This window comes from Papilio machaon, chromosome 12 (genome assembly GCF_912999745.1).
Source record: "Papilio machaon chromosome 12, ilPapMach1.1, whole genome shotgun sequence".
Classification (NCBI taxonomy): Eukaryota; Metazoa; Arthropoda; class Insecta; order Lepidoptera; family Papilionidae; genus Papilio; species Papilio machaon.
In genome coordinates, this window is record NC_059997.1 from 7,514,399 (window position 1) to 7,527,092 (window position 12,694).

General features: G+C 34.2%; 2 protein-coding genes across 2 annotated transcripts; both read left to right on the plus strand.

Annotated features, from left to right (window-relative positions):
- The first annotated feature begins 329 nt into the window (after positions 1–329).
- LOC106710450 (beta-1,3-glucan-binding protein-like) lies at positions 330–5,519 on the plus strand. Its single transcript, XM_045680261.1, has 10 exons — positions 330–517; positions 1,419–1,643; positions 1,837–2,105; positions 2,523–2,656; positions 2,880–3,046; positions 3,581–3,725; positions 4,028–4,107; positions 4,749–4,888; positions 5,109–5,298; positions 5,462–5,519. The coding sequence occupies exons 1-9, from the start codon at positions 397–399 to the stop codon at positions 5,295–5,297; spliced, it is 1,470 nt and encodes a 489-aa protein (XP_045536217.1). The 5' UTR covers positions 330–396; the 3' UTR covers position 5,298; positions 5,462–5,519.
- A 2,514-nt stretch (positions 5,520–8,033) lies between these two features.
- LOC106710449 (beta-1,3-glucan-binding protein) lies at positions 8,034–11,441 on the plus strand. The gene is made up of 9 exons (XM_014502506.2): positions 8,034–8,276; positions 8,912–9,139; positions 9,413–9,585; positions 9,836–9,987; positions 10,078–10,235; positions 10,461–10,585; positions 10,685–10,808; positions 10,913–11,058; positions 11,194–11,441. The coding sequence occupies exons 1-9, from the start codon at positions 8,135–8,137 to the stop codon at positions 11,392–11,394; spliced, it is 1,449 nt and encodes a 482-aa protein (XP_014357992.2). The 5' UTR covers positions 8,034–8,134; the 3' UTR covers positions 11,395–11,441.
- Positions 11,442–12,694: the final 1,253 nt, after the last annotated feature.

The following is a 12,694-nucleotide window of genomic DNA, read 5'->3' on the forward strand; positions in this document are numbered from 1 at the left end:
CTCTGCTTACCCTTTCAGATTATAATCGCGAATATGTGGTTGATGACGTAATCTATTCGTACAATTGTTTTACAATGATCTTGGTACTCGTACGTCGTCGTACAATGTTTAACAAGATATACTTAAGTTTTACAAATTTCTGTTTTCCTGCATGATTTTATATTCGTCATTCACGATCAAGAAACAATTATCTTAACATACTGTGTTAACGACTAGCATATTATTTATTGTACCAGTGTTTTTTTCATCGTTTCCTACACATAATATCTCGTCTGTGGCATAACTTGTTTTAGTCGCTTCCTAACCTGTATTCAGTAAATACGTGCGACTCTTGATTGAATTAAAAATCAAATATATACAATTTTTTCTGATATCAGTGATGTGGACAGTATAAAAATGGCTTATTTATTCAATTTAAATCTTTTCGTGTGTTTATTTGTTGCCATTAATTGTTATGAAGTGCCACCTGCTAAATTAGAAGCGATTTATCCAAAGGGATTACGTGTTTCTATTCCAGGTTTGTACATCTTTCATTTTTAGACGTGGGAAATTTTAAAAGGTTAAACTTGACAAGGTCAAGGTTAATAATTATTAATAATAGACAATACGTATGTCAATCCGTCACAGTATTTTACATTGCTATAGGAAATATATTTTTCCGGGTTATCAAGATTTAAAGGTCATGATTCACAGAGCAACATATCAAAACTCGATGAGTTATTTTGTTGAACAAATGCAAAATCCATTACGTCAAATAAAGCCTAAAAATTTGTATTTTAGTAATAATAACAGAATTCATAATTAATAAAGAATCAAAACGTAATGCCCTTAATTAATTCTCAAACAAAACAACGAATACTCAGAGTGAAAATAATATTTCCCTTAAATATTCTGAGATATTCGTTCCGTTATTCATTTTGATGGAATGCCAAGAGATTTTAGCAAGCATTTACATTGTCTGGAAACGAGACAATTCAATATTGACATTATCTTTTTAGGAGAAAGGAAGCGACTCGTTTAGATGACAAAAGGTACAGGGATAGCTTATGAAAATTTAAAGAAGTCCTTTAAAATTAAATAGTTATTTTGAGAATAATATAAAATAACTAGCTGTCGCCCGCGACTCCGTCCGCGCGCAGTTAAAAAAAAAAAAACCTAAATGGGAGGGCATGAAAAATAGATGTTGGCCGATTCTCAGACCTACTGAATATTCTCACAAAATTTCATGAGAATCGGTAAAGCCGTTTCGGAGGAGTTCAAGTTCGAACCCCGTGACACGAGAATTTTATATATAAGATTTTAAAGGTCATTTACGACATGAATTTCATTAAAAATATAATGACTTGTGTTAGGTTTTAGGCATAAGGATATTAGATGATTGTTAGAGAATTAAATTCTGACGTTCCACAATTTTATAGATGATGGTTTCAGTCTTTTCGCTTTCCATGGAAAACTCAACGAGGAGATGGAAGGTCTGGAAGCGGGGCAATGGTCTCGTGATATAACGAAAGCGAAGAACGGAAGGTGGACGTTCAGAGACCGAGATACAGCGCTGAAAATTGGCGATAAAGTATACTTCTGGACATATGTTATCAAGAATGGTCTGGGATACAGACAAGATAATGGTGAATGGACTGTCACAGGTAATTAAACTACTCGTGAGTTTCGAATGCCGAAGCACTTGCACAAAAACAAATTCTTAGATAGGTCTTTAGGCAGTTGTAATTCACAGTTACTTAGAAATGAATAAAGGTTTTTAATAAATTTGGAATAAATATTCAATTAAAAGAACTGACTGATGGAACATTCTAATGTATATAAAACCACCATCTGCAGGTTTCGTGGATGAAGAAGGTATTCCTGTAAATGATAATGGTACCCCAATGGATATGACAACGTCAAGTCCTATACCCACTGACTCTAGCGACACAATACCAACTATCCGTCCAACTTCACCGACAATGCCAACTTGCGAATTATCTCCAACAAAGGTGTCAATGCCAGGGTACGTTTGTCAAGGACAGTTACTTTTCGAAGACAACTTTAACGCCAAAATTGAAACAGGACAAGTATGGAAACATGAAATTAGATTTCCAGGAGAACCTGTAAGTATTAACAATTAACAGTGGGTTCTGAAAACAAAATCTCTATATAAAAAATATCGACAAGCCTGTCATCTTTGACAAAACAGAGATAACAATATAATTTAAACGTAACTAGGGTTTTGGTCTCAGAAACCCACGGTAAGTTAGTAATTAACTGATGAAAGATAAGTTTTGCTTTTCTAGTTGGAGAAGACGATAACGAATTAGTGTCACCTGATGTTAAATATCAACCAGTCATTACAAAGTTTTGTCAGATTGATGATGATGATGATGTAATCCCGGCCGATATCGGCCACGGCGACTAAAGATTTTTTGTATGAATAAAAAAAGAGAAAAGATGTAAAATATCATCAATGGTTTTGATTACTGGTTTTTATCATTTTTTTTTTGGTCTTTGACTATTTATTTTTATTTTAGGACTATCCCTTCAACGTTTACATGGCAGAAGATAATGTTCGCGTGAAAGATGGTCAACTTTTAATATCACCGGTCACATTGGAATCTAAATACGGAGAAGATTTTGTTAGGCAAACACTGGATCTTACAGCCAGGTAGTCAATGTTTTAAAACCGATAACTCTATATTCGATACCTGATTTAATATAAACCGATAAGAAATATATCTTTCATAGCATTTTCACTAACTTTTAACTTTTAAAGTTGGTTACTTCATGAATACTTCATTCTAACAATATTGTACGGCATAAGATGGATTTCTATCCTGTTTACTTGTAAGTGTAGAGACGCTTTTACCTATCCTATTGTTTGTTAACAGGTGCACAGGAGTTTTAGGGTCAAATGATTGTCAACGTACAGCGTCTGGTCCTCACATCTTACCACCTGTCATCACAGCAAAAGTAACGACTAAGGGTAGATTTAATTTCAAATACGGCAAAATTGAAGTACGCGCAAGAATGCCTTTCGGACATTGGTTGATACCAGGTAAGTAAAACATATATAAACCTTAAAATAGATATATTTCGCTAAATTATAGGCATATTATTTATAGGTTTATAACCAAAAACAAACACAACACACAAAAAAAGAATGAGATTGGATGTGGATGGCTATAAAGGTAGAGAAAGACCAAAAAAAAAACGATGGATTGTGTGAAAGAGGATATGCGTAAGAAGGAGGTAAATTCAGATATAACCGCTGATAGAGATGTATGGAGGAGTAGTACATACTGTGCCGACCCTCCATAGGGATAAGGGCAGGTTGATGACGATGATTTATAGGTTAATATTTGTTAATATTTCATGCTTAGATTGACATCATTTAGAATTTTGAATTTATAACCATTATTTAGAATAAGCGATTAAGATTTTTGAATAATTCAGACGTCGAATTTTCCTTTCCATTCTATCCAGATCATTCGAGGAAAATACTTCTATTATACTTATAAAATCCTAATTAATCGGTTCTTGGTTCTATGTTTGGTGCTAATATGTTTGTCTTTTCTTTAATATTTTCCAGAGATACAATTGGAACCACGTGACAAAGTCTATGGAGTTACTAATTACGCGTCTGGCTTGTTACGAATTGCCACAGTTAAAGGCAATCTTGAATCCTCCAAGGTATTGTACGGTGGGCCTATAATGTGTGAATCGGATCCATACAGGTATATTTATAATGAACATTTTTTAATTACATGTTGTTTCGTAATTAATCAATTGAAATTACTTCGTTTACTTTATTGTATTTTTTAAAGCGAATTAAAAAGCATAGGGCAAGTTAGTGAAAAGTAAAGGGTTGTCTGTTGGACCGATGATCTGGTCAAGGTTGCGGGAGTATTCTGGATGCGGGTTGCACAGGACCGATCATCGTGGCGATCTTTGGGGGAGGAATATGCCCAGCAATGGGCGTAACGAGGCTGAATGGATGGAAAGGGTTGTCTGTTGCTATTAAACTATTATATTTTAGGTCTGCATATCTTAAACAGAAGATAAATAATGACTACTGGGCTAGGGACTTCCATAATTACACTATGATATGGCGACCAGGTATGTGTTTAAATATTTTTAAACATTCTTAAATTTTAAAGCTCTTACGGTTAAATATTTAAGACCTAAATGAGCTATACATTCAATTAGCTATTGTTGAGCACTACGCAATAATACACAATCATATAGTTTCACTAAACACAAATCTATCAGTCAAATCTATATATATAAAAGAAAGTCGTGTTAGTTACACTATTCATAACTCAAGAACGGCTGAATCGATTTGACTGAAAATTGGTGGGCAGGTAGCTTAGAACCAGGAAACGGACATAGGATCATTTTTACCCCGTTTTCCACTTTTTATTCCGCGCGGACGGAGTCGCGGGTAAAAGCTAGTATTATATAATATGTACATACTTATATTTAAATAAACTGATTTAATGAAAAGTAAAAGTTGAAGAGTATAAAATCAGAGGCGTTGCTTAGAAAGCGTTTTTTATTAATTCTTTTTTAACTAAATATTTAATTTAAAAGCTAAAAAAGACATTGTTTTTACGTTTTTATTACTAATGTATTGAAATTTTCTACTGTTACCAAATGTAAAATATGTGTATACATGTACTCTACGTGGATATATATAAAATATATTTCTGATAAGTTGTTTGATTAATGGTCAAAGTTTAATTATGTTTTATCTTTAGATGGAATTTCTCTTCTTGTGGATGGAGAACTATACGGAGAAGTGACACCAGGGGAGGGATTTTTTGCTGAGGGAAATAACGACGTGACTGCGGCGCCGCAGTGGAGAAAGGGTACTGTCATGGCTCCATTTGATGAACTGGTAAGGAAGGGAAATGACATTAGCTGAGATTTAAATATGATCACATCACCTTTAGGTGGAAAAAAAAAGACTTTGTAAGGTTAATGTTAATATAGAGTTGGTGGTAAACCTACATTTTTTGTTAACTCACGTACTAAAGGTTTTTAAAGCCCAAATATTTCTCAAAAACATTTCCAATCTAGATATCATTTAAAAGACTCAGGTCTGTGTTTTTTTTTAGTTCTACGTCTCGCTGGGTCTTAGCGTGGGAGGTATCCATGAGTTCCCAGACGCTCCTAACAAACCTTGGGCCAACGGATCTCCAAAAGCTATGCTAAAGTTTTGGAACTGCCGCGACCAATGGCTGCACACGTGGAACTCTGACTTCAATACTCTTAGAGTAGACTACGTTAGAGTGTTTGCTCTTTAAAAGGTACAGTTATTATATTTATGTATCCTTTATCTTTCTGAGATTGTTCCAGTCGTTGAGTTTCGAAAACTATAACCCTTTCCTACTACTAGGTTCGATTTTTTTTCATTGATATGGCCTACTCTACGAATCTAACATTTATAATTAATATTGTTTTCATTCTAGATTTATAAAAGAGATCTGAGAAAATTTTCGAGTCACTACTAAATAAATTGCAAGATAAATAAGTCAAAGAAAAATCAATTAAATGTTTATTAATAAAAGTGCGTTTGTTTTATTTCTGGCCCACGTTCATTTATTTGAATATATACAGTTTTACATTTTTAAAAAGCTTATTTTTACAACAACATAATTTCAAAATACTAAGACAAAGATTATCATCAGCCAATAGAATAATGCCAACCTAAAACCTCACAAACTATTTGATACCTTTGGGATTTCCAAGCTTGGCAATTTAAAGTAGATAAAAAATAAACGTCATAAGTAAATAATAATCAGAGAAATAAATCTTTGACCAATACAATAACTTTAAAATAGACTTGATTAGTCCAAATGCGCTGTAAACATTAATCAGTTGATGTAATTAATTTCTAGTACACTCCCCATATGAACACGTAGTCGTAAGTGATCATATAAAATTAAATATAGTTATATTCACATACTGTGGAGATAGAAGCCGCTGTCAAAAGGTCAAAAGTAAGATTAATCGATGGTTATGTAAACATTTATTTACTGGAGTAGGTATTATTTATAACATTATTAATACACACACATAATCTTATATTTCTACTTAGCAAAACTTTGTTGTAAATTTATCATATGATATCGAGAGTAATAATGGTCACTAAAGGAGTAATTTCAGTGGCTGTTCATTCTAATATCCTGCAGCCTAAAATGCCAAACTTGTAACACATGTAATAATAATAATATATGGCGTCAACAATTATCGTACCGATAGTGCTATCCGTGAACGGATTAATTGCGAATCACCACCTAGAGAGGCTCTCGCTCGGTAAGTGGGTGAAGCCAGGCACAGAAGGCGGTACTTCTGAGCACGGCACGTATTGTGAGGAGGTTTCTATCTCTGGAGGCCTAAACGCCGGTAACTTGGGCCCAAGGCTCCGCTGCCGACGTATCTAGATTTTTTTTTTTAAATATTGTTTTAGTTTATATTAAGAAAAATATATACAATTAGACAATAAATAAATATGTGGAATAATAATAAATCTTTATTGTACATTTGACAAATCTGTTTCATTATAACCTTGGCTCCTGTACTAGGTTACCCTGTATTAAAGGAGCCAATGACTACCCTTACATGTTAAAAGTATGTATAATTTTTGAGTTAAATCACACGTTAAGTTACTCGCGTTTGGAATTACCCAATGATAACTTTTAGAAGATAATGATAAATATGTTTTTTTTCTTTTATATAGTAAAGAATAAATTAACACGAGACGTATATAGGTTAAGTTTTTTATTCTTGTATTGCATTTTAACCATGCCTATGTCCGATATAAAACATCGTACGCGTGTTTCTGTGGTGGGAACTCGTTGTAAGGTTGTTTGAGGTAAGATGTTTTTACGATTTAATCACCTTTACACAGGGAAATAACCACATTCTTTGAAATTGTAAGTTTATTTCTAGTTGGCTTTTGTTGTTTTTCTTAGGCCAAGGATTCTAAATATATTGAACTTGAAACTACGACAATATTTTCTAGGTACGATAAACAAAGACAAGATACGAATGAATTGGCGCCAAAAGTCTATCTATCCACGTTAGAAATATCGACGCTGGAAAAACGCTGTAACCCTTGAAATCGCGAATATGTTTTTCACACGTTAATAATTTCAACCATTATCAAACGATAATGATTTTATTATAGGTTAGCACAAACTACACAACATTGCTAAATACCGCATGCTTGTAGGCGTATCAGCTCACGAGTTATGATTTTTTGGCTCTCCTGTAAAGTTCATACTTTCGGGGTTACAGCGTCGATATTATTAAATCATACTAATATTATAAATGCGAATGTTTGGATGGAAAGATGGATGGATAGATGGATGTATGGATGTTGGTATGAAGGTATCTTTGGAACAGCTCAAAGGATCTTGATGAAATTTGGCACAGATGTCGAACATAGTCTGGAAGAACACATAGTCTGCTTTTTTAATGCCGCGCGGACAGAGTCGCGGGCAACAGCTAGTTCTTCATAAAAATAAATCATTATAAATTAATCGGTTATGATGTTATACTATATCAGAGAAGTCAAAGAAAAAGAAATCCCCGATACCGCATCGTGAATAGCAATACTAAGTCTGAGGTTATCAGCTTTTGTTGTGGTATAACGCGACAGGTCAATCACTGCACTTATCCTGATATTATTCTCATTTTAAATATGTAATATAAAAATATTGTGACAAGACTTTATTTTTTCACTAGTCGATTCTTTATTTAAACATTAATAAGATAACAAAAAAATAGATATATAAAAATAGAAATCATAGATAACAAAAAAAAAACCCCAGGCCTCTAAAATATGATTAATATCTCACTAAAGTTTTATTCAAGTTTTAGTCACGATTTCGAGACATGGATGGTTTGGTCATGCCTTGATACTACTGAGACATCAGATATTTTCCATTTATACAAAAAAAAAAATCATAAAGAATAACCAGCGATTGACCACGATCCTGTCTAATGTTAAGTGGTGATTTTGCCGAAAGATAGTTTCAGCCCCAAAAAACGCCAGTGATGAGTTTGCGTCAGTCAAGTTATACAAGTTTCATCACAAAGCCGGTACCATCACAAATGAGACGTAAGCAGTTGCAAAATGGCCGTCGCAGCTACAGGACGTTGCTCCTTTATTGTTTTATTATTTATATCACAAATTGTCAATTCGCAAAATGAATACAAAATTCCCGATGTCACCATACAAGCATTAAGCCCAAAAGGAATACGGATCTTTATTCCAGGTATTTTTTTCTTATTACTTATTAATTTTATAAAAAAAAGTCATACTATCAACTACTACTACAACTACATACTGTCAACTATCCGTCATCTATCCTATAATAATTATCAAAAGATTTTTTTTAATATTTGCATGATTTTTTTAATTTAGAATTATTTAGCAACTGAGCATTTTGGAAAGGCTCTACTACTCATTTAGAAAGTACAATTGAATCGACATTAGTTACAAAGACTGTTATGTTAACTAAGTACAAAATGCATATAAAAAAAATCTATAAACATATTTTTTTTCTTTATCCAACGCTAAAATTTATGTTTATAGAGTCCCCTGATTTTTTTCAAATTAATTGTTCTCAAAGTTTGGCTTCACTTGATATTTCTACTTCAATGAGAGAAACTAGTAGTAGCTAAGTCAAAGAGTAGCTAGCTTATTGGTAAACAGTTGGCCCCTTCTTTTGGTTCTGACCTCAATACATTACATTTTAATGGGACATTTACATTAAACCATGCAGGATATTCTATCAACCTTTCGTCGCCATAATTCCTTAAAATTAAATCCTAAAAAGTCGTAACGTATTCCATAATGTATTAAATAATAAAGTTTTTTTTAATTATCATTACATTCTTACACTTTCAGATAATTCAAAATTAAGTTTATTTGCTTTCAACGGAAAAATAAACAAACCGATAAGTCAGAACGATGTTGGTGAAATTTCTGCTGAAATTACTGCACCGAAGAACGGCATGTGGATTTACGAAGATCCTCATTTAGAACTTAAAGTTGGCGACGTTATCAATTATTATGTATTCGTTGTTTACGATCGGGCAGGATACGTTAAGGATAAAATTAGGTTTACTGTAACAGGTATGTTCTATAATATTTATTTTTATTTATCTCTATAATTAATTTCTGAATGAAACCATACAACTATGGGAGTTGAATTTAAACTTCCATGAAAGCCTAAAAATCTTTGTTAGGAAATCCGTACAGCAATAATTCTCATCTTTGCATAAGTCTATTACTCGTTACCAGAAATAAACAAAATCTTTGCAAGTACCTCTGTTCAGTATGTCAGAACATCTTCGAAAACTATGCTACTGTTTCATACATGATCTTAGATATAGTATTGTTTTGCAGAATTAGTAAGTCCGGACAATCAACCAAGTACGACAAGACCAACGGAATGTCGGCCAACTGTGACAAGACTACGCGTCGGCACCGCGTGCTCTGGCCAGACAATATTCGAGGACAACTTCAACAGCCTGCGCGAGGACTTGTGGCAGATCGAGCAATACATACCAGATCAGCCTGTTAGTGTGTTAACTGACGTTCCTTTCTAAATTGGAAACATTTTACCATTATTTCAGCAGCTATAATAATTTTTGGAGTTTGTCCGAAATATTTTTACGAAACAAATTGTCTTGGATACGATTATTTTTAAACAAAAGTAATGTATTTTGCATTTGATTAATGGTGACAAATCTATAACATTAAAACTGTTTAGCGAATGTCATTGTGATTGCGATTTATTAACGGTAGGCGTACATTTTTTTTTTTTAGGAATACCCGTTTGTATCGTATCAACGACCACCAAATGCGGAGACAGTGACCATAGATAACGGATATTTACGCATTGAGCCGAAGCTGCAGCAGGAACAAGATGGCTTCAGTGAAGAATCCTTATACACTGGATCACTCAACCTCTTCAGCGGGTATTTAGTATATTATAAAGCTAGTACGTCGTCAACAACGTCAGAATCCAAAATTCTAAAAGTATAAAAAATTATTTTTGTTCGTGGTAGGTGCACGAGGACAGCAGAATCGTGCGGTGCGACCGCGATGGGCGCTAGTATACTGCCGCCGGTGGTGAGCGGTCGACTTACGAGCAAATCCTTTGCATTCACGTACGGCATTGTTGAAGTCAGAGCGAAACTACCACAGGGAGATTGGCTTTATCCAGGTTATTATTTTATTGTTCTCTTGAAAAGGTTCAGTACTTATATTTTGCCAGTTGTTTGCTTGATACAAAAATATGGTTTAAATTTACATATTACTGGGAGGAAACATAAAATGGAGTTTCAGTTACTTTTGCTTGGCAGATTTTCCCTAGAGCTGTTGCTACAACTATCATATTTCCAATGGTTTTTGTTGCATTTTATTGGTAGTTCTTAATTTTTTTTTTCAGAAATTCTACTAGAGTCTTTGCTTAAAAAGTACGGCACCCCCAAATTCGCATCAGGCGTAATAAAAATCGCAGGAGCACTCGGTAACCGAGATCTCAGGCTTGGTCCCGATGAATATGGAAATAAGGTGAGTTTTGAAGAGTGAAAATGTCAAAATGCAAAAATATTGTATCCGTGTTACAGTTTTTTTTTATAAATGTTGAATAATTTGATTTTAATGATCCAGATTCTGTATGGAGGTCCAATAATGAACTTAGCGTGTAGAGAAGTTCTAACAGGCCGAAAGGAGCTGTTCAATGGACCTCAGTGGGGGGACCAATTTCATGTTTACTCAGTACAGTGGACACCAGGTACTGTTCCTTTTTGTTAATTTAATATAACTAGGAGACCACCTACCTTTCTACCTCTAAATATTTTTCAAAGTTATACTAGAATACCTAATCATATCTTTCAGATCATATGATCTTCAGTGTGGACGGTGAAGAGTGGCTGCGTGTGGAGCCGACGGCGAGCGGTCTTAAAGGCCGCTTCAATCGTTTCTGTGACATTCCGCGCACATTCCTCTCTTTTGGAACTAAGATGGCGCCTTTTGATGACCATGTAAATAATATTAATACTTAATAAATATCACTCTAACCAATAAGTCTAGCGCTTGCTGGATGTTGATTGTTTGTATCTGATGGAAGAATAGAAAATGTAAAAACAATTATCTTTACTTTGTTGATTGACTTCCAGTTTCAATTAACGCTGGGGGTGGCCGCTGGAGGGATCACGGAGTTCAAAGATGACGTCATTACTGGCGACGGACACCCGAAACCCTGGAACAACAGGAACAGAAAAGCTAGCTATAACTTCTGGAGAGACTTGCCCGCCTGGAAACCGACATGGAGTCAGCCTGCTCTACAAGTGGATTATGTCAAAGTCATAGCTTTATAATAAAACAAAATAGGCACAATATTAGTAATAAACTAATTTAAATAAAATAAATAGAAATGAAATTATTTTAAATTTTAACCCGTTGACGTAAGAACACGTAATGAAACCACCACTTCTAGATACAGTCTGACTTTATTTAATAGTTTACTTATCACTACCTCCGATACATATTCACATATAACGACAGTTTTTTTTATTCTATTAAATAATTTTAGCATGAAATTTTCACAGAATTAAATGAAACGAAGTTACACACGATGACACTGCAAAGACAATGGTAGATGCCAGCAACAACAACATCTGTTGTATGAATTGACCGGCTCGCCCGGTGAAATACCACGACCAAACAGAAGACTGACGTGAAGTGGAAGCAATTCCGCGTTTCGTCTAATCAGTGTGGTGCCAAAGGCCTAATTTTAGTCCTCTTCCCCTTCACGCCCTTTTCTTACTAGGAAAGGATGGGAAGGGGAATTGGATTTGGTGAAAGAGGGGACGCAAAGGTAGGGGACATATCCTCTTTCTGTGCGTCTTCTTCACCGTTGATCAAAGGCAACGCATCTACATTTGCGGATGTCTATGGGCAACGTCGCCTCACTATTTCGGCGAATCCTGGTGACCGTTTGCTCGTTTGCCACCGTTTGATATAAAAAAAGACAATTGCTGTATGTCTCCAGTCAACCAATGTTACGTTGAGTATGTAAAGTATGAAAAAAAATAATAAAAAATTATCATAAATTTTCTTAATTAAACAGAAAATCCTTGTAGAAATTCCCGATTCAACGTCACATAGTATTAAAATAACTTTGAGGTTATCAGCTTTTGTACTTACAAGTTGTTGGTGAAAACCCATTATTATTTAAAGTAAAACATATGAATAAGAAAGCGATAGGCGGGAAAATAATATAGCTGTAAATACTGTTCACAACTATAATAATGTCAGGAAGTTGCTACATGAGATGCGCGAAGGGCCTCATGCTGTGGAAGGCATTGGAGAAGGCTTATGTCCAGTAGGTGACATAAGAGGACTGTTTAATAAGTCGTTTTAAAAAGTAAAATAAATATATTTTTTAAACAATTTACATGTTTCTTGACATGACAGTCTTAATTTGGAATATTGTGCCTGCCAGTGTTAATGCCATTTACCAGAAAAAAGGTTTTATAAAGTTTTTAAAATCACTTATCAAATAAGCCGTCGTAAGATGATAATGATAAAGACGGTAACGATATACCATTGTAATTCAAAATTGAAAAAAAAAGACTATCATGTACTATTGTTCTCAATTAAGAAACAAAATGGTTA